This window comes from Nelumbo lutea, chromosome 5 (genome assembly GCF_056320005.1).
Source record: "Nelumbo lutea isolate HS-2025 chromosome 5, American lotus-T2T, whole genome shotgun sequence".
In the NCBI taxonomy this organism is placed as follows: domain Eukaryota; kingdom Viridiplantae; phylum Streptophyta; class Magnoliopsida; order Proteales; family Nelumbonaceae; genus Nelumbo; species Nelumbo lutea.
In genome coordinates this window covers 12,612,580-12,635,081 of record NC_142688.1, presented here as the reverse complement: position 1 = coordinate 12,635,081, position 22,502 = coordinate 12,612,580, and the positions used below count along the sequence as shown (strand labels likewise).

General features: G+C 35.8%; 3 protein-coding genes across 7 annotated transcripts; all 3 read left to right on the top strand.

Annotated features, from left to right (window-relative positions):
* Positions 1 to 3,922: 3,922 nt before the first annotated feature.
* On the top strand, positions 3,923 to 6,790 carry LOC148850407 (patatin-like protein 2). 3 transcript variants are annotated; one of them, XM_088945025.1, is made up of 7 exons: positions 3,923 to 4,159; positions 4,882 to 5,063; positions 5,222 to 5,408; positions 5,546 to 5,707; positions 5,802 to 6,101; positions 6,240 to 6,415; positions 6,551 to 6,790. In XM_088945025.1, exons 1-7 carry the CDS (start codon positions 4,028 to 4,030, stop codon positions 6,624 to 6,626), a joined length of 1,215 nt encoding a protein of 404 aa, XP_088801151.1. In that variant the 5' UTR covers positions 3,923 to 4,027; the 3' UTR covers positions 6,627 to 6,790. The 3 variants fall into 3 exon arrangements, with proteins under 3 accessions (XP_088801151.1, XP_088801152.1, XP_088801153.1); XM_088945027.1 differs by lacking the exon at positions 3,923 to 4,159 and adding an exon at positions 4,550 to 4,694; XM_088945026.1 differs by lacking the exon at positions 6,551 to 6,790 and having other exon boundaries at positions 6,240 to 6,472.
* A 4,491-nt stretch (positions 6,791 to 11,281) lies between these two features.
* LOC148850406 (patatin-like protein 2) lies at positions 11,282 to 14,166 on the top strand. Its single transcript, XM_088945024.1, has 7 exons — positions 11,282 to 11,733; positions 12,017 to 12,198; positions 12,526 to 12,712; positions 12,905 to 13,066; positions 13,188 to 13,490; positions 13,609 to 13,784; positions 13,912 to 14,166. Exons 1-7 carry the CDS (start codon positions 11,602 to 11,604, stop codon positions 13,985 to 13,987), a joined length of 1,218 nt encoding a protein of 405 aa, XP_088801150.1. The 5' UTR covers positions 11,282 to 11,601; the 3' UTR covers positions 13,988 to 14,166.
* A 1,876-nt stretch (positions 14,167 to 16,042) lies between these two features.
* LOC148850405 (patatin-like protein 2) lies at positions 16,043 to 19,141 on the top strand. Of its 3 annotated transcripts, none has more exons than XM_088942483.1 (8): positions 16,043 to 16,197; positions 16,351 to 16,504; positions 16,640 to 16,821; positions 16,939 to 17,125; positions 17,844 to 18,008; positions 18,126 to 18,428; positions 18,592 to 18,767; positions 18,847 to 19,141. In XM_088942483.1, exons 2-8 carry the CDS (start codon positions 16,373 to 16,375, stop codon positions 18,926 to 18,928), a joined length of 1,227 nt encoding a protein of 408 aa, XP_088798609.1. In that variant the 5' UTR covers positions 16,043 to 16,197; positions 16,351 to 16,372; the 3' UTR covers positions 18,929 to 19,141. The 3 variants fall into 3 exon arrangements, 2 of the variants coding, with proteins under 2 accessions (XP_088798609.1, XP_088798610.1); XM_088942484.1 differs by having other exon boundaries at positions 16,179 to 16,197; positions 16,400 to 16,504; XR_016098650.1 differs by having other exon boundaries at positions 16,099 to 16,504; positions 18,512 to 18,767.
* Positions 19,142 to 22,502: the final 3,361 nt, after the last annotated feature.

The following is a 22,502-nucleotide window of genomic DNA, read 5'->3' as shown; positions in this document are numbered from 1 at the left end:
TATAGTTGAATTAATAAGAATCTAACAATTGAGAGCTTAATCTCCCAGTTAAATACATATCTAGAGATTGTTTGGGAACCAATAATGGAATAGGACTAATAGATTGATGTTATTGTCGGGCGCTCAACCTGCCGGATTAATTACAATTGGCGATGCCTCAGCCATAATTTTGCCATTTTATTAGGCCTGTTTTTGTTCAAATCAATAAGATAAACCCAGTTAACAGAGAAACTAGGAAGCTGATCAATGCAATCAAACTACCATTTGTAGGTTGACGTCTGTTGTATAAACTTATTCACGTCAATTTTCCTGGATAAATATTTTCCATTCTCGTTGAAATGCAGCCTAGCAAACCGCCTTCATTCAAATTAAGAAAGAGAAACATATAGAGATCTAATTGTTGCCCAAGGGAACATTTTCGAGTAGAGACTGTCAAATATGACTATTAATTATCTCTGATTGTAGTTCTAGTCAATTTAGATGGATAGCAACCCTAAAAAGTAAAAACTCAATTCAACTAGAGGATTTGAACTTTTCAAACGATTTGATTAGATAAAGCATGGACAGCCTTATTAAACTTAATTAATTCTTGAAATTTCTCTTTTAGACCTCCAACCTTGATCGTCGAGCTTAGGGGATTCGTCTGGTGATCAAAGAAGAATACTTCCATCATCCTCCTTGTTTTCCAACATCCCAAACCATACAAATCTTGGCATATCTTGACCCTTCAGGTAATTAAACGTGAGCCCTATGTGCGGATGGCAGTGAAGTGCATGAGCCTCACCCCAAAAGTATCAAGGTCAAGAATAGTTAGCCCTAGAGTTTAACTTTTTAGCTATCAGAGTGATTGAGACCAGGCCCATAATACCCACTTTGGAGAATCTTTCAGTGGAAGGCCATGATGGAATCTGAAATCCTCTCTGTTGATGAGCCCTAAAAGCAATGCTATTTTCTTTTTCTGGTCTAGAATAATTCAATATTTGATCAGCCATCCTTATCACTTGTCACCTTATATGGTTAACTCTACTCAATGTCATCCCCCTAAACATGACTCGTGCTGAGGTGGTATATCATAATTGATGTTATAAGATTTGGAGTTGTGGCTAATTGTTTAGGCTCAGTTGGGAAGGAGTACAAATACAAATATGTACAGTACAAATACATACAAAAATATAAAATATAAGGTTTTCCACTCTACATATTTGTATTTGTACTCTTTCCTAACAGATCATTAATGTTAATTAAACCTCCCCTGTAATTTCTGACAATTGTGGTTTATACCCTGTTAGCTTTATGCTAATAGAACTGTCCTCCCCTGAAATTTCTGACATTGTTGCATCTACATTTTTTATTGAATTATATATTGATTTTCTATGAATTTTATGTATTTTTACATTTTCTACTTTTTATTGAAATATATATTTTTTTATTTTTTATAATTTTATTTGTTTTCTACAATTTTTGCCTCTTTACTTTATATATATATATATATATATATATATATATATATATATGTGAAAATTTTATCATTTTATGTATTTTTTCTAAAATTATGATTTTTTGATTGAAATATATTTTTGAGAAAAACGTATCATTTTTTATGTTATTTTTTAAAATTTGTCATTTTGTTAGTATAAATTTTAAAATTTTTATCAATTTTTGCATCTCCTACATTTTTTTTTGTGTTTTTTGAGAAAAATATTGAGTGTGGTGGAGTGGGTGAGGTGGGTTCTAACCAACTGTTCAAGCAGGATAGAAATGGTCTTTTAAGGGTATTTTGGTTAGTGTAAAACCACATGTTTTCATCTAAGGACAGTCTTGACATTTAAAATTCTTGAGATGTTGACATCAGCAATTTAGATTAGCATTCTAATGCTGAGTTAATGGAGGGGGTAGATGCAACAATTTTATAAAGTTTAGGGGAGAACAGTGCTATTAGCATAAAGTAGGGTGCTGAACAGCAATTGTGGATGCACAAATTACCCTTAAAATAAAGTAAAGGAGAGGTTTCAGCAATTTACCCTTAAAATAAAGAAAGATGTTCACATCTAAAGCAGTCTTCATTTGATGGACGCACAAATGAAAAAGAATTCCAGATATTTACAAAATGAGTTAGAAAGAATCAAGATACTAAGAAAAGTAGAAAGTTTCCATTTAGAAAGACAGATGAAATTTCTGTACTGGCATTCAGTGATCAACTTATAGCCTAACATGTTTTTTATCTGTACTTGAATGGCAATGGGTGAATAAAGATAGAATTCATCATCATCATCATCATCATCATCATTGAAAGGGTTGGGAAACATATTTTATTAATTTTTAAGTTAATCTTATTGTTATGGCAAGCTAGCTCAATGCTTTAGTTGTTCAGGGGGCTGTAGATCAGAACCAATGATGAGGTTCTACGCTAATAATAAATTCATGGGCCTCATTGTAAAAAATTCATGCGGGCACCATGCATTTAAATATTGGTGTGAAACCCTATCATTGAAATCTTTAGGAGATTCTGCTCAACAATATTTACATGATTAAAAATATTTTTCTGTAAACCTAAAAGGACAAACATGGAATATAAAAAATCATCTTTGGGCACATCTAACCTTGATATATGAAATTTATTCAAATTAATAAGAATAATATACTTATCACACTGTACAAAACAGAGATTAAACAATTTATATTCTCTAACATTTTGAAAAACCAAGGATAGCATTTCCCGTTCTCTAAGAATATAATATTCTTATCACACATCAAACGGTACAAAACAAAGATTAAACAATTCTTTCTTTTATCTTCAAGGAAAAAAAAAGAGAAACCAAGGCAGATTTGCTAGTGCATGCTCTGTGAGTAATTTTTTTATTATGTTGAAGCATGTCAATTATATTAATGGATAAGGAAATGCTATTCGAACAATAGTTAAAACATCCAACAGAATATGAAGGGTCAATTAAGAACTTTTACATCAATATCAAAGATTAATGTCTATGCATTGTAGTCAATATCATGTCAATAAGAGTAAATTAAATATGTGAAAACATGTTTCTCCTCCTTTTCCTTGTTGTATCGTTTTCTTTTCTCTTGTTTAGCTTATACATAAAATTAATGGTGAAAGAAAGAAGTCATAAAAACTTAAATGTTTCAAATACATTCTCTACAAGGAAAGAAAAACTTGGTTTAATGTAAACATTGGTAGAATTAGTTATATAACTTAGATGCATAACATGTGGAACACAAAATGCATTTTAAATAACTTGTATTTTCTCACTTGAGTCTGTTCATCCTGATCAATATCATGTTGAACATGAACAATCTCAATATAAAATCACACACTTTTGTTGAATGCTATAGTGCTGCCCATGTATGGTGTTGAAAGGTTTTCCCTTGAATTGACCTTTCGAAGTTGTTACGTTTACGCATGCGCTCGTAAGATCGAACAAGGACTCACTTTTGCCACCTTTGGATCTTCATTTCTTAATCTTGTTTCATGCTACCGAACAAACACATACAGGAGGCTATTGTATGGATAATTATAGATAAAATAAGCTTCAAACCATTGTTTAGTTCATTTGATCTCTATGCCTCTAATTAACGTAACATATAGATGTATTCCTGGCACCATGGATAAAGAACAAGTCTACCTAATTTTTCTTACCTAAAATTCTTAGGCAGTCTTACCTACAATTCTCACATCACACAAAGTGGATGTAGCCATCTTGCATATGATCAAAAGATTACTTTAGTGTTTGGAATGACTATCTGGAGGTTCCTTTTGTTTTTGACATTCACTTCCATTCAGAAATATTCCAGGAAATTAAGAATTAAGCAATATTTGAATTATCTTGACTTGTTGGAACATACTAAAGGGTAATAGAAAAAAAGCTATAAATTAAATACTCGTACGTATCAGGTTACAAGTGTTTAAGACAAACAAACTTCCCTCCTCTTCTTCTTACCAAATCACAAACAAATTAAACTACTTCAAATCTCTGTCAACATTTTCATCACTTTTACTTCTTCTAAATTCCTAATGGAAGGAGAAAAATCATGCCTACATCCTCCAACACATGGAAACCTCATCACCATTCTTAGCATTGATGGAGGAGGAATAAGAGGAATAATCCCAGGAATTATTCTGGGCTTCTTGGAATCACAACTTCAGGTAACCTAATTAATACTCCCAATTCATATCTTACTCCAATTAAGCATGTATAAGTTTAGTTATTTAATTACCATGGTCTCATTTTGAACTGATGCAGTTTTTGATGGCTCATCCATCCATTTATATATATGCCTTCTTTGTTGCATTCGTTCATTAACTTGGGAGGAGTGCTAGAAAGTGTTAAAAATTTAGTTTGGCCTCATAATTAATGATGTTATGTACTTTTCGACTTTGGCATGGGGTGGGCACTTAGCATTGTTTTTGCTGTTTTGGGTGTGCTCTTTGATCTTTCTTTTTAGTTGTTAAGGTGCAGGCTTCGTTTGCTCCGCTTGTTTTGTATGAGCAGCTTTTGTATAATTTTTTATTGTGTCATATAAAAAAATGTAACATCTGTGGTGGGTACAACATTAAATTGCTAGTGGTACAACATTAACTTGCTAGTGCTGCAACATTCAACAGCTCAAAGTACATGTGATATCAATACTGAAAAATGTATTTATGTACCATATTAATTCATTTGATCGGTTTTGGTGTGGTAGGTCCTTGAACAGAATAAAGTTATACCTTATAAATCAAGTAGTTGATCTTTTTTTTTTTTTGTGTGTGTGTGTGTGTCTCTCAATGCATGATGAAACAACACTGTACTAAATCCACTTCATGTCAATTTACGTTTTTATTTACTAGCTCTAGTTCAAGGTTGTGCCTATACCTTCTCGTTGCAGGAACTGGATGGTGAGGATGTGAGACTTGCAGACTATTTTGATGTAATTGCAGGAACAAGCACAGGCGGTCTGGTGACTGCCATGCTAACTACACCAAATGAGAAAAAGCGCCCTTTATTTTCTGCAAAAGATATCAAGAACTTCTACCTCGAAAACGCTCCTAGAATTTTTCCACAACAGAGGTAGTATCAATTGATGTTTATATATATGGCCGGTGATTTTTATATTTTGCATCGCCCAATACTTCTCAACCTTTACATGGATATTACTCAGATGATGACCTAGACGAATTGAAGTTTCTTATTATATTATACATACTAATAATTTTATAACAACACAGTTGCCCATTTGCTCACGCTGCAAAGGTGATAAAATCGCTGTCTGGGCCAAGATACAAAGGTTATTATCTCCATAACCTTGTCAGGAAGAAATTAGGAAGCACACGATTACACCAGACATTGACAAATGTTGTTATCCCGACGTTTGATGTCAAGGAACTCCAGCCAACTATCTTCTCCAGCTATCAGGTTCATCCTCTGCTGATATGTTGTATTCAAATTTTTTTTTTTTTCCTTCACATCATCTCTAGGTCAATGGATTTATGGGTATAGCCATATAGGCTTGTTTTCTAACAATTGCTCTTTCGATGTTTTTGATAATTTAGTTAAAATGTAAACCGTCCTTGGATGCTTTACTCTCAGACGTATGCATCGGTACTTCTGCAGCACCAACTTATCTTCCTGCTCACTATTTCGAAACCAAAGATGAGGAAGGAAAAGTGAGAGAATTCAACCTTATCGATGGTGGTGTTGCTGCAAATAACCCGGTACATATTAATGCATTAATTGCACTATGAGTTTGAGAAGGATTATATTATTTGATCTCTTGTCCAGCTCTGATCATTAATTGCGTGGTTTCAGGCTCTAGTTGCAATCGGGGAAGTAAGCAAGGATATCATTAAAAATCCAGATTCCTTCTCCATAAAACCAATGGAGTTTGGTAGATTTCTGGTTTTATCTTTGGGAACCGGTGCACCTAAATCCGAACACAAATACGGTGCTAAGCAAGCATCAAAATGGGGTGTTTTGGGTTGGTTGCATAGCGATGGATCCAACCCATTAGTGGACGTGTTCACTCAGGCAAGTGGAGACATGGTGGACTTCCATGTTTCGGCAGTTTTTCAAGCCCTTTCCTCAAAAGATAATTACCTTCGGATTCAGGTACTCGTTCTTCATCATGTTCTGAAAATTAAAGACTGAGAGATCAGAAAACTTGCATTAACTTTATCATTAATTCCAATGATTCTCTAGGTTTAGAGTACTCCAATATTGATGCTAGCAGTTGCATGAATTTTCTAGGATGATACATTGGAAGGGACTGTATCTTCAGTCGATTTCGCCTCCAAGGAAAACTTGGACAATCTTGTGAAAGTTGGTGAAGCTTTGTTAAAGAAACCAGTTTCAAGGGTAAACCTTGACACAGGTATCTATGAGCCTTGTAAAGAGCAAATCACGAATGAGGTGGCACTGAAAAGGTAGAAATTACCTTAATTAATTTTTAGCTATATTTCTATAAATGGAACATTTCTCAACATATTACGTGCAAAGAATCAATGATACTTTCTTTCTTTCTTTTTCCTACTCTTCTGATTATTCCCTGGATATCGCAGGTTTGCAAAACTACTCTCAGAGGAGAAGAAGCTGCGTGATTCAAAATCACCGAATGGCAACGCCATGAAGCCATAATAAAATTGACTCATGAACTGTAATTCCATTTCTGCTAGTATTTAAATAAGCCACTCGTAAGCAGATGTGTCAATATTGCTAACTGTTGGCTCTGTATTGCAATTAAATCTCTGGTAGTTAAATGAAATAAATGAATCAGAGGTGGATGTGCCATTACGTGACCAGTTCAATTTTACGTCATTTTCACCAGGATAATGGTCTTAGTGAAAACCTAGCTTTTTTTATTTTCCATGGATCGATAAACCAGGTGCCTGTTCTCAATGGATCGATCTAAACTTTGAACTAATATAAAAATTATATATTATCTTTCTAAATGAAGATCTGTATAACTTGGGCAGCTAAAACTAGACAGTCATCTAGTGGAGGACCACGGACTTCATTTGTGCCGTCTGGTTTTGAACCCGTCTATACGCATTCGGCTTTAACGTATGAAAATTAGTGGAAGGATGGTGGAAATGATAATTGAAAAATCTAGGGTTTCACATTAATTCTTTGAGGCTTTAGGGTTTCATATTCTACAGTCAGAGAATTGGATTGTGAAAATGGATGGTTTCCATTCGTGTATACCCACTATAGACGAAATTCTGCATTGAAAAGGACTTCATCATATTGTTGCTTACGATACAAAAAGCACCAGCTCCCACAGTTGGATATGGTGAAAATGAACCCTTCGATTGGATTGAATCCAACTTTTTTTATGAACAACGATTTCTGTAAGTCCATTCAAAATGGTAGCTCCGGTGCTTGGCATGTGAGACTAGGACTCTTATTCCGTCTGCCAGTCAAATGATCTTGAATGTCAGAAGCTAGGCAATGCAAGACAAAAAGCAACGTGGAAATAGTAAACCTTTTGGATAAACAACCATCTCCATGTAAGGTCTAAGTTGAAATTATCATGGTCTACGGTGATGGATTACACTCAGTCCACATCTCTCAAATTTCAACCGAAAATCATTTGATCTAGCCAGTTTGTGTATGCTTTAACACGGTACCACGTACAAGGATCTGGGATGAAATGGGGGATTCAGATTGTCCACCCTAATGAGGGATCCTCTGTGTTAATTAGCGGCATATCTGTCTCATTATATAAAATTTGTGTGAAATATTCAAACTAATAAAAATGCTTAATCGACCCTTTTCCATTTTCTTCGTTTTATTCACTTTTCAAAGCAGAAGACAAAATTGCAGCCGTGGAAATGGTCAATGAGTTTGTTTAGAAGCTCCCATGCATGATTATGGGTTATGTCCATTTGTGATAGTCAGACTTGCCTTTATAAGCATTTATCTTGCTGATAATAAAACCTATTCTCTAAGATCAACACAAATCCTTTACATATTTGATCTGAATTGAACTGTTTAGGTAATTCAGCATTCTGCCTACATAAGTGTAATTTTCTATTTGTTTTGCAGAAAATCCATGGTGCTCCCATTGCTTACACTTGATGAAATATACTTGTTTTTCAGGAAATAGGAAAGTGGGAATCCTTAAATCATTGTACCACTTAAGGCACCATTTACTGCAAAATTTAGGAAATAGTTTTGGATTTTTTTTGTTGGGTTGGGGACGGAAATGGAGAAATGCATTTCTTCCCACCATTAATGTTTTGGATCATTTCACTCTAGCTACCTACTCTGTTAAACCATGAAACCTTTTGTAAATTCTAGGGTATATGATAAAAATATATGAAAGAGCAAATTTTACCTCAGGACATGCCAAGAAAGGATCATGATTTGTCTTCTTCATAGAAGTCCAAACACAAAGCTTTAGTACATCCTTCATGGAAAAAGAAAAAAAAAAACAGTTATTCTCTTATTTGTAATGTTTACTACTCATCATGATATACAATAAGATATAAGGAGATCGATCATATATAGAATGAGGTGCATATTGGCAAGATATAAAAATGCAAGAATGAATCAAACAAAAGCTATGAGGGTTGTCCTAAATGCTCAGTTTGGAAAGAGTACAATACAAATGCATACAAAATGTTATGCAAAATACAAGGTTTTGCACTCCACGTCACAAATCCTATAGAAATGAGTCCTGAATATAGAAGCAGAGATGAGGGTGAGGGCAGTTCTTGAGGCTATATGTTATGGTAAAACATTAAGCTTTAATGACTTCATAATTGAGAGTACTGATTCGTTGATATTTACAATTGCCATCCTTAAATTAATCTCAAGCTAAAGCTTCTTGACAGTTATGGAAATGGATTGACCATGCATATTATTGAGGAATTGGAACTTTCCATTTAGGGGACCTAGGGGTTGGTTCCAGGTTTTTACAACCAAAACCTACCCTATGAAGATCAGTTCCAAGGTCGGTTCTGGCCTTGGCAGTTTCAAGGTCGGTTCTAATTAAGGTCTAGCTATGGAATCTGTTCTTTCTTTACAAAAATGGAGCTTGTTCTCTCATAAAATATTCTCTAACAATAAGATTCAAATTAGACACTATATATGCTGTTGAGCTTAATGTAATACTATATGTATTGGAGATAAGTCCAGTTTGACTCACCAGATAGCTAGATACATAGATCTCCTTATCTTGCATGATTCCATGACGCAGCGTGGAAGCAATAAACCGGGCTGGCTATGCAAGCACCGGGTGAATACAAGCTTCTAGCGAAGCAAGAAAGAAAATCTCTAGAGGAGAGAGAAAATGTGGCGAAAATAGAAGAGTAAATCTGAAGTGTCTATTAGCTTGGAAAGAGCAATATTTATAGTACATCTAGAAATTAAGAAGAACTAGGAAAGAATAACTAAGATAGATATCAATCATCTAATCTGCTAGGATCGAACTCTTTTTGATCTTGGTCTTGATAGGATCGAACTCTCTGGCTGGATCTTCACCGTCCGATCTTCTTGGATCTAATCTATGAATCTTGAAAATCTTGGATTATCTTAATCTCTGAATTCTTGATGGATTTTGAATTCTTGAATTCTTGATGAATCTTGGATTCTTGAATTCTTGATGGGCTTGAATTCTTGATGAGCCTTGAGTTCTTGAATTATCCTTACCCCTATCCTTGTCCTAGGAGTTGCCGCCCATATGGTGAGGTGGGCCTTGGGATGGGCCTCCATCACTCCATCCTTGCATTGTAACAATAGAAAAACATTGCTTAAATATTTGAATACATGTAACCAACTCTATCAACAATTATATATAATAGAACTCAGCCAACCACTCGAAAGTAAGGACTTTTACGCTCGTATTCAAATTATTCTCTCCTTTATTTAATATGTTATGTTTTTTTTTTACATTAAGAATTATAACTAAATCTGATATAATCACATAATCACAAATTGTGTCATTGATAATGTTACTATCAATATATATAATTGATTAGAAATCACAATCATGAAATGTTTAAACTTAATTTTCAATAATAATTTTTATAGTTCAGAGCTTACCATTATAATTTAAAATTTCTAAATGTTGTCTTTTGCTTTACTCATTATACACATTTAAATATTAAATTGAAGAAAATTATCAATTCATTACGTGGCCAAATGGTCAAGTGAGACTATAGTCTTTGTAAACATGAGTGTTTGAGTTCAAATATTTACATCCTCAAAGTATTTTGGGGTTTATTTTAAGGCAAATTTGATTCCAACTTCCAAGGTTAGTTCCATCAAGTTCCTCCAAGGCTGGTTCTCTGGTCAATTCAGGTAGAGTAAATCCCTAGACCTGGAACTAGATTGGGTGAGGGTCAGTTCCAAGAATTTGGAACCCTACTCAATAATAGATTGGGTAGTATAGGGTTAGTTTGAGGTTGGGTCCATTCAATTTCAGGTAAAACTGACCCATTTGCTCACCCCTAACTACAAAATTTTGAAGAAGGTAAACTCGGTGGCTGAAAGTTTGGCAAATCAAGGTTGCATTGACAAGAGGAGCTCTACTCACAACACAATTTCAGACCTGCCAGATTTGACTAGAAATCTCCATGTGTTTTTTAAGGGTGGTTTCATGTGTGGTAAAAAGTCCATTTTGTATTATGGGTTTGGGGCAAGGCTGGCTATGTCCTCCCTTCCACTTTTTGATAATGGTTGATCATAAAATTTAAGGTGACCACCCCTCCACTTGGAGTAAAGGTTGGGGTTAAAAAAATTGCACATTATTAGTCAAACACCTTTGTTGAATACAAAATTTGTTGTTCTTTGCGATTTTTTTATTCAAAGTTGTAATTGAGAATTAAAGGAACACATATTATTAATCACACACCTTTGCTGAATGCTCTGGTGGCATCAAGTGCATGTACACCATTGAATACTATTCTTGCTAAGATTGATGTTTTGTTGTTGCGGTGTTTACGCAATTGATGTATAGAAAGATGCATTGTCACTAAAATAGTGTTCTAGGTGATGAATTTTCTTAGGAAAGACCGGCCCGTGTCTGCGCAGCCTCTTGATCCTCATCCTATTTGTTCTTAATCATGGTGCAAGGTACCTAACAACCACCTGCAAGCTAGACTACAATAAACTAATAAAGAAGTGGATAGACCAGTTATTTCATTTCTCTTCAGTAATCAAAGAGATAAATAGATTTCAAAGATCAAGCAAAGTGAAATAGCCCACCTAATTGTTCTCACCTAAAGTTCTTCATGGTCTTACCTACAATTCTCATGAATAAATGACTACAACCATCTCATCATATTGTTCAAGAGCATTACGATCTAGGACAAGTTATCCTGTGCATTCATATGGAAAACCATCCAAAACATATCCAACGAAACTATGAATTTGGTCAGATTTGAACATTCATGAAAGCATACTAAAAGCAAAAAATCAAAAAGCTATAAATACTCATCACATCATGGTTGTTCATGACATAAACAATTTCCTACCTCTTTTTCTTACCACACTACAAGGTCTTAAGGACAAACAATTTGGCACAACCTCTCTCCCTCTCTCTCTCTCTCTCTCTCTCTCAATATTCCCCCCGGCCTATTTTGATTAATTATCTCCTAAGTTCCTGATGGAAAGAACAAAATCAAGCCTACAGCCTCCAACATATGGAAACCTAATCACCATTCTTAGCATTGATGGAGGAGGAATAAGAGGGATAATCCCAGGAATTATACTTGGCTACTTGGAGTCACAACTTCAGGTTAGTAACTTAATTAGAATATACATATGTACAAAAGAACGAGCTAATTCACTTTTATATCCATTCCAAATTAATGTATCACAGTTGTTTCCAGATGGAAAGTAAACAACTATGATACATTTAGACCCGGGATCAAAAAATTTAGAATTTGTTTTTTTTTTCTTTTTTGGCATCACAATTATGCATTTGGTATAGGTATTTTTCCCATGTACCCATATCAATAATTACTATAATTCTTTAATTTATTATTAGTTTTAATTCAAAGTGGTTTGCCTTGATTCAGGAACTTGACGGTAAGGATGCAAGACTTGCAGACTATTTTGATGTAATTGCAGGGACAAGCACAGGTGGACTAGTGACTGCGATGCTAACTGCACCAAATGAGAAGAACCGCCCTTTGTTTTCTGCAGAAGATATCAAGGCCTTCTACCTTGAACAATGCCCTAGAATTTTTCCACAGCTGAGGTATAGGAGGAGATCTTGAATTTTCAGCTAGTTCTAGACCAGTGTGCCTGATATATATATATATATATATATATATATATATATATATATATATATATATATATATATATATATTATCTGGAGTTCTCTTGCCAATAATATTTCATCTCTCCTGCATTAATATCTGTAGAATGTTAGGCATCTGGGTTCAGGTGGTCATACTTAAAGGGCATTACCATCACGTGGACGGTGGTAGCTAGCAGCGCTCATATGGCTAGAATTGAACCGTTCTAAATTATTTGCTGATCATTGTTCCACCATTAAATTTTTGTGTGTGTGTGACTACAGTTGCCCATTGGCTCCCGCTGCAAAGGTGATGAAAGCCCTAGTAGGACCAAAATACGATGGAAAGTATCTCCATAGAGTCGTCAAGGAGAAACTAGAAACCACGCGACTACACCAGACATTGACCAACGTGGTTGTCCCAACGTTCGACATCAAAAACCTTCAGCCAACTATCTTCTCTAGCTATGAGGTTCAATATCGATCGTTCTCTCTTTCAGAACTCAGAACCTTTCATCGCATCTTGTTTAGTGATTCCATCCTCCGTTGTTAATTACAGCGGCCTTTAATTTGCAGAATTAAGAGTCAATATATAAAAGTGTTTCTGTCAAGGCGAGCTTGTATTAATTCTAATAATTTACCTCACCGTTTCCGTGATTTTTAGGTGAAAAGCAAACCATCTTTGGATGCTTTCCTCTCAGACATATGCATCAGTACTTCTGCAGCCCCAACTTATCTACCTGCCCACTATTTTCAAACCCAAGATCCCGATGGAAAAGTGAGAGAATTCAACCTTATTGATGGTGGTGTGGCCGCTAACAACCCGGTATCTATAGATATGTGGCTTTTGACGAATTTTAATTAGAAGAATTGATTAATTGAGGCGTTATCTGTACCTTTTAATTTTTTTTTTCTATTTTCTTATTTCTGATGAATGGCGGTTTCAGACTCTGGTTGCTATGAGAGAAGTGACGAAGGAGATAACCAAGGGAAGCCCAGATTTCTTCCCCATAAAACCAATGGATTATGGAAGGTTTCTGGTTATATCTTTGGGCACTGGTGCACCTAAGGCCGCAGAGAAATACAGTGCGCATCAAGCAGCAAAATGGGGTGTCATGGGGTGGTTGCTGGAAGGTGGCTCCACCCCGTTAGTGGATGTATTCACGCATGCAAGCGGAGACATGGTGGACTTACACATTTCAGTAGTTTTTCAGGCCCTTCGCTCTGAAGATAATTACCTCCGCATTCAGGTACTACAGTACAGACCACGGGAACAATATACATATTTGCTCTGATTCTCTGGTTTTTAATTAGAATCCAATACTGACGAGTGACGACCTAGCTAATTAAAATAAAAAATTAATGTAGGACGATACGTTGGGAAGTACTGTATCTTCAGTTGATGTCGCCACCAAGGAAAACTTGGACAACCTCGTAAAAGTCGGTGAAGCTTTGCTGAAAAATCCGGTTTCCAGGGTTAATTTGGACACTGGTATATATGAGCCTTCTAAAACCAAAGGCACAAATGAGGAGGAACTCAGAAGGTAAAATATAATTAAACTCATTTATATGTTACAACATTTCTTAACTTTAATTAGTATATACTAATAATGGAGTTTCTGCGTGTGCATATGCTTAATTAATTTGTTTAAATTCTCCTAAATTTTCCAGGTTTGCCAAACTACTCTCAGACGAGAAGAGGCTTCGAGATGCAACATCACCCCACCAAAATATCGTAAAACTATAATGGATGATATTGATCTGGAAATTGCATTCAATCTATAAACTCACTGAACAATCCACTTGGAAGTACTTGTGGCACTATACTATAATAATTGCAGTTAATTAGTCTTTATTTTGTATGTATTTCATATTGGAGTTTTTGTTGTTCGAATAAATACAAGGCGGATGCCAATTGCAAGCCCAGCTGCCTTGTTACAATTAATTATCTGCTTTTTCTTTCTTTCAATAATTCTAGTTACAAATCCATGAATTTCCCACTTCTCCATGTAATATATAACTGCTACTTCCAGCGTTTCATAAGAAAATTAAGGTAAACCAGAAACAAGTAATAGGGTGAGATGATCATTTATGAACCCTATAAGCCTTACCACATGCATGTTGCCAAAGCTAATCATGACTCAAATTCAGACAAGATTAAAAGATAAACATGTTTAACCAGAGAGAGAATATAACCCAACGCTTGTTATATCCTCTTGGATCAATCCAGTTATGCAGGTTCAATTAGGTCTTCCTTCTTAATTAATTATATAAGCTACATATGAACTACCACTTCCTACATAAATTATATATTAATCAGTACTCGGAGCCAAGTACCAGAATTGCGGAATTGTTTAATAGCATCCAATCCTTTTCTTCATTATGCTGAATGAGCGAATGGTCCTCCTCCCCCCTCCCTCCTCCATACGTCCAAAAGGAGTGGAGCCGCCCTGCCGCTTTCTTCCTACATAAATTATATATTAATCAGTCTCGAAGTTTTTTAAAATGATGAAGAATGTAAAAGTTTAGAATAAATGGGTTCAGTCGAATACATTGAGCACTGTACTTTTGTAGATCGGGGGTTCTCTGAGATAATATGACGGCAGATCCATACTGCCCTCACTGTTTTGTTTTCCTCATTTTATGAATTTAAAAAGTAAAAAAGATAAAGCGGAAATAAACAATGACACGACAAAGGAAATATATATATATATATAAGTTCCAACAACCTACCGATATGATCTGGCGCCCCACAAGACCGGATCTGTTCCTCACACCAACCTGACAAGCACATCACACCGTGCATTGGGAACATCTCCCATACTTATGTGTTCCCAATGCACAGTGCGATGTGCCTGTGAGGTCGTTGTGAGGCACCCTATGTGAGGAACAGATCCCAATTTGTGCCCCACTAGCACATCTCAGCATGCATTGGGAACATCTCCCTTACTTGTTATGTTCCCACTACACAGTTGGGATGTACTGTGGAGCACCCCCTCTGGGCCATTGATGTGAACTCATCTAACACCAATATCTTTACCTTCCACACTTTATTTTGTTGACACTGAATTATATCTTTCCTAACTTGAAATAAAGTTGGACCAGCATTGAATTGCATATTTTTCTATACGTACAATGTCAAGATAAGGAAAGCAGAAAGCCTCGTCCGCAGAAATTAAATCAACCTTTCTTACTTAGTAATTAATTAGGTCTTTTTCCTAATTAAGCCACATCGATCTCCAAATCTACATGTACATCTCAATTTGATGGACTATATATATGGTACACCTCCCACAGGTGCGGTGCGCGCACATATAAGAAACACGAAACAAGTTAATTATTAAACTATATGTGGATCGGATTTAGTTATAATAATTAACATGATTAACTAAGATAATTTAAAGGATCATTTTTAATTCAGAAGATGTTATTAATTATTGGATGTTTCAGCTTGACATGACCATTACTTGCAAAATTGAAAGACGATGAGTATAGAAGTATATATCACAAGTTCATGAACAATACTTACTTGGCACATTGTGTAGAGATGAACTTTAGACCATGAACAACCTACAAGTCAACAAATTAAGTGAGCTTGAAAGCTCCATTCACCTACGCTTCTCGATTATATATATCTAACTGGATCATCGATCACGTACCCCAACCCCCTCTTGCTGTGTAAAATGACGCTAAGCTCTAGGCCAACCAACCAATTGATTGATGATGATCATGGACCAAATTAAAGGTTCTTAATTTTTTTTTTATTATAAATACAGAATCTTATCTCAAGCAAGAACCTGCGTGTGTAGAGCAACAAGCTAGAGATGGCGGAATCTGCCAACCTAGGTGCTATCGGCAGCCACCATTATTATATTTTGACTACATCTCAACGCTCAATCGTGAAGAGCAATGCTGAAACCTAAATTGCTAAATGCTAATTAATCATGGCGCAAGAAAGTTAGGCCCAATTAAATTTACAGCAAAAGTAGTTTTTTAATTTTGCTTCAATGGATGGCCAAGCATACAAGTCTATAAATAAATGTTCCTTCTTCTCATTTTCTTTAATGCACATACATCACCTTTTCTAAATCCTTTGCTTATTCCATTCAGTTTACGCCTTAATTAGTTAATAATGGAAAGAGCATCGTCGTGCATACAGCCCCCAACATACGGTAACCTAATCACAATTCTTAGCATAGATGGAGGAGGTATAAGAGGAATAATCCCCGCTGCTATTCTTAATTTCCTGGAATCACAACTACAGGTATTATATATAGTATACAGCTTTTGCTGGGTTTTCCATGCAGTTCCATAGTCCTTTGTCATTTGATGGAATGATCTTTAATTAGTTCCAATCCTTGGAGTTTTATTTTTTATTCTTTTTGGGGGTACGTAATAGGAACTAGATGGTGAAGATGCAAGACTAGCGGATTATTTTGATGTTATTGCCGGAACGAGCACAGGTGGTCTGGTTACTGCTATGTTAACTGCACCAGACAAAGATAATCGTCCTTTATTTGCTGCTAAGGATATCCAGGCCTTCTACCTTGAACACTGTCCTAAAATTTTCCCACAGTGCATGTAATTATTAATTAAGTCCTCCTCCTCCTCCTCTTCTTCTTCTTCTTCTTCTCTTCTTTGTTGCTTAATTTCACCCATCATATATTTACTGTTTGTCTTCTTTTCTGCATCTTACAGAGGTCCATTTTCTTCTGCTAAAAAGATAATCAGGCAGCTGGCAGGACCCAAATATAATGGAAAGTATCTTCATGGCCTTCTCAAGGAGAAGCTTGGGGCCAGTCGACTGCGTGACACTTTGACAAATGTGGTCATTCCAACCTTTGATATCAGACACCTCCAACCCACCATCTTCTCCAGCTATGAGGTCTTCTCTCTCTCTCTCTCTCTCTCTCTCTCTCTCTCTACTTCATTGAACACCAAAACAAAAGTGTAATTAATTTGGCCTTGTTAAATTTTAATTTCTTGTACTCCCCCTTATACAGTTATGTGTCGCGCGTTCAGTCGTTCTGATACATTATTTATCAGAATGATCCTCAACTCCATTTAATTAACATACCTATTAGAGTAAGCTAGCTAGCTATTAGCTCCAGCAGTCACCTTATACATGAGTTGTATGTCAAATGTTTATCATCTTCTACCTATTAATCCTACCCTACCCATAATTTACGTCCTAATTCTTTAATAAACACTTTTATTTTGTTAAGTCTTATTAGTTTTCTGTCCTTCAATCTAAATTCGGATTTGCTCCTTACAGAGAGCGCCTCACATGCACCACGTTTCAGCTGTCAGTTGGTGGTGATGACCATAAGGTTGGTGTGAGGCGCCTCACACCAATAAATTCGTACTCACTCTGAATTAGCTAGGTATTTTAATCTGGTTACAGTGATGGTGACCGTAAATTATGTCTTCCTTTCTTTTCTTTTTCTTTTGGAGACCTTGTTGTAGGGATACCCTCTGAATTAATATTGATTAATTTCGTTTACTTGGTCACTTGCATCCATTCCTTATATTCTTTTTCTTACAACAGGCTCCAGTAGCACAATTAACAGCTTACTCGGTGTTATTTTCCTCTGTGCATACAGGTGAAGAAAAAGCCATTCTTGGATGCTCAACTCTCGGATATCTGCATTAGTACCGCTTCAGCACCAACTTACCTGCCTGCCCATCACTTCGAAACAAAAGATTCCCATGGGACGAAAGTCAGGAAATTCAACCTCATTGATGGTGGCGTAGCTGCTAATAACCCGGTTAGAATATATTAATTTCCACTTCTTCTTCTTTTTTTTTTTTTTTCTGGTTGAGTGGTTGTACTACACTACTCTTAAATGACACTAATTAATTCTGGAACTTTTAATTTGCTTCAGACTATAGTTGCCATCAGTGAAGTAACAAAGGAAATTCTCAAGGGGAACCCAGATTTCTTCCCTATAAAACCAATGGACTATGGAAGATTTTTAGTCATTTCTTTGGGGACTGGTTCACCAAAGAAGGATGAGAAATATAGTGCAAAGATGGCAGCCAAGTGGGGCATTTTGGGTTGGCTACTTAGTAGAGGTTCGACTCCATTAGTGGATGTGTTTACACAGGCGAGTGGAGACATGGTTGATTTTCAAATCTCTGTGGTTTTTAAAGCCCTTCATTCTGAAATTAACTATCTCCGAATTCAGGTAGACATTAATATTGTTTAATATAGTTGCTCAGTCATCCCAGCAAATATGTTTATTTGTTACTGTGTTTTCTTTTTCCTTAGTTATCTTCAATTTTAGAATCCAACCAGCAGCACGCACTCTGACGATGAACCACTAAGGTTTTTGAGTGAAAATGAACCAGGATGATACATTAAATGTGACCCTCGCTTCTGTTGATATTGCAACTAAGGAAAACTTAGAGAATCTTGTCAAAGTGGGTGAAGCATTATTGAAGAAACCGGTTTCTAGGGTAAATCTGGAAACTGGTAACTGTGTACATACGGAAAGTGAAGGCACCAATGAACAAGCTCTTAAAAGGTTTGAAGTTGATCACATTGTCTTTTTATCTATGCAACAAATTAAAGACTTGATCTTTGTTCTTTGCTTTCCATTTCAGGTTTGCAAAACTACTTTCGAATGAACGGAGCGTTCGCGAGGCAAGATCACCACACCCCAATGTTGCCAAGTCCAAAAAGTGATATAATCAGTTCTGTTCCAGCTTTCAGATATCGGGGATCTATCTTAGGTCGTAGACAAGCTAAGACTAATCCAATAATGCTCCCTAATTTATTAATAAGTGGTTTATGTACCATAGCTTCTTTATACTTCATTAATTTTTAGGTCTAGATGCTTGGTGTATCAACAGTAATTAAAGCATCAATTCAATAAAATTAGTTCGTAATCTTATTACATTCTTTTAGTATGCGTTTTCATTGTGGGAGCAGAATGGAATTGATTTTGGTTTCTATCTTAATTCTGCAGAACGAATTTACTAGTCAAGGGAGGAAATTAATTAAATTATATAATGCTAAAACACATGGAAATCACGGACTTTGTTAGGCATTAATTTCTCCAATAAATTCCATCACCCACATTAAGTAATGGAATATAGATGTGTTTGGTTAAGGCTAGATGTGTTTGGTTTGAAGGGAAAAGTAGGGAAGGTTTGTATAGTTTTCCTTACCTTCTTTTCCTTCAAACCAAAAACAGCCTTGATCATGAATGAAGATGCCTTTCTTCAAACAAACAAACAAAAAAAAGTGCATTGACCCTTGATTTGTTTTTCTCAATTTTGTAAAAATGAATAGATGAAAAAAAGCAGTGATCTTTCTAGCTAGACAATAGCATGTCGGGTTGAATAGATTCCTATATGGATGCCACTGCCTGCCTTGTGATAATTGATAAATTGTGTATTTCGACATTTTTTTTATATCACAATTAATTGTAGCTGCAGAGTTGAAAATTCTGGTTAGGTATTATATAAATCCCACTGATCCCCACCTTATTTAATTTTACTTCATTATATCTGAAAGAGATTCATTGTCAACAAAATCATGAATTAGTGGAGGATATAAAGCCATTGATATCAGATTTTCTTTAAATAAATGAGTTTATATAAGTCAACATGACATCCTCATCAGCACCTACCAGTCTACCAGAGAAATTAGTTTATGATCTTTTCTGTGTTCTGCTACAAATCAGACCATGACCACCTCCCATATGTTGGGGCATGACACATTCATAAATCCTTTTTTTCATTTATTTTTTGTACTTTTCATTTAGTAGGTAGACCCTCAACCCCAACTCCCAAGAGAAACCCTTGGATTTGAATATCATTTGACCCCTCAAACCTTAATCTTCCTGGGATGCAAGGCCTAATAATAGCAACAGCAGTCATTGATTCTGAACCCATTTTATGGGGGATGTAATAAACTGTTCAACTATCCAAGAGGCAGATTTTTGGTTGATTGGTGATTGGGTGAAATGTGAATTGACAAAATAATAGTACACAAGTCAGGGATTATATACATAGGCCTCCTGATTTATTGGTGGATGAGTTAACAGGTGATTTGCTGATCAAACCAATGGAATTTTAAGAATCAAGATTAGATAGGTTTGAAATCGAACCAACCCGGTTTCCTCTTTTTGAATGACAGATCTAATGACCTGATGACCGTATGCGCCAACAATATTGCTGCTGGATTGAAAAACATTGGTCATAGGCACCAATAAGTACATCCAATTATGCATATGTCGACGTGGAATGGAATGGTCCACTCAACTGCAGTCTGCAGATAGAATATCCTCCAAATTAACGTCTGAGTTTATAGGTCCCAGTACCACTGCGGCAAGTAAAACAGGTGTTTAGGTGAGGGTGGCTCTCCTCTGTCTCTCTCTACCAGTCAACCTTTACTCGTTATGAGTCAAAGAGGGCTAGACAAATCTATACGTTGCAGTTTGAGATTCATCAATTATTATCTACTGGTACATGAAGAGACCACAAATTTGTATTTGTGCTCTTTCCAAACTTAGCCAACAGTACAGCCTTGAGAGGCTACAAAGCAAGGCATGTAACAGATTCTGATTCTGGACTGTCCACCACGGTCATGGACCAATTTTAGTAGCCCCCCTATAAATTGCATCCTGCCTGTGGATTTGGCATCAATCCACGGTCAGGATTCATCCCACCTGTATGGGGCTAAGAATTGTGAGGTAGGCTGAACAGTCATTCTCCCGACAATAAAGCGGGCTTCCATGGGATGGGACTGACGAGGTACAAAGGCTGCTTTTTCTGTGTTGTATTTGTAAGACCTTATCAAGCCCATGACAACCACCCCATGGAAGAACTTAAGCCCAACTTTGAGCCTAGGCCCATACCAAACTCGGTTCAAAGCCCAAATTGGCTAGCCAAGGTCCATGCAAAAGCAAAATCTTTTTTTTTTTTTTTTTTTTTCTTTCTCAAAAGCAAAACACTTAATTAGGTCATGGACCAAAGAGTCATAAACGGATTGAATTGGATTGGACATAATATAAATTTGATTTCTTTATATTCAAATTCAAATCAGAACTTAACCATCTTATTTATATTGGATTCCAATTGAATAGTATAAATATGATGTTGGAAAGACATGATACCGGAAGAACTTTCAACCAATCAACTGGTATCATAAAAGCAGGAACTAATCAGGTGGATTTTCACCAAAATTCACAGAGGTTATGTTTGGTTAAAGCCTTTCAAGTATGATATCTTTTCGACATTATAGATTTTCCTATAAATAAATTAAACAAAAATTATCAAAATATTATAGGTATTAATTCTCAAAAATTAATGAACCAACAGTACATCCCGGTTCTTCCAATACATAGAATACGGATTACGGACCATGAAATCCGATGTCGTTTTTTTAGGAGGGAAAATTGCTGAAACCCCCTCCCCCATAAGTTTGGTAATGGCAATCACCTCCCCTGACTTTCTGGCATAGTTGTTAGTAGACCCCAGAAGTTTTGTAATGTCATTAATTATATATTTTTAAATGAAAAATTACCCTTAAATGACAAGTGGATCTGCTGATGTAAATAACTAGATTTCTCTAATTACCAAAGTTACCCTTTAATGACAAATATGGGGTTTTTAACGGAGGGGGGATTTTCTATTGAACTATCTCTATTCTTGCTTGTGGTCGAAGAACCATCTTTTGTTCTGCCTGTTCCTTATAGCAGCAGCCTCAGAAGAAAACCACAAACATTCTACTCTGCCTTTTACCTTGTTTTATTGGCTCAAAAGGAAATGCAGTCTCTTCTTCCCTTTTCTTCTCTATCTCAAAGGTACAAAAAGCAAATATGCTATTGTGGGCGAAATGCTGTCATAACTCGTAAGGGATTCCGAATAAAAGGGTCCAATTTGGCGACAATGCAGGCATTAATAATTCTATGTGGCTATTAAAATGTGTTATGTTTTTCAAAGCTATTGCAATTTGCAAATACACCTTTCTAACCAAATTATTGACTCTGGTTTTTACAGAAAAAAAAATAATACAAATTTTAGGACCAATAATAAAAAGATAATAGTTTAAAGTTGCAGTACATTTGAATTCAAAGAAATAAGGATTGGTGTTTTGCGTCTAACGAATACCTCATCGGAATTTTATTTGTCACTGATGAGAAGGCAAGGGTTTGGGGTAGCATACGAGTTCAAATTACATAACAAATTTGAAAAACTATTATGCAAGGGTTTTAAAAGAGATGGCAAGGGTTTGGGAATCAATTGCTATG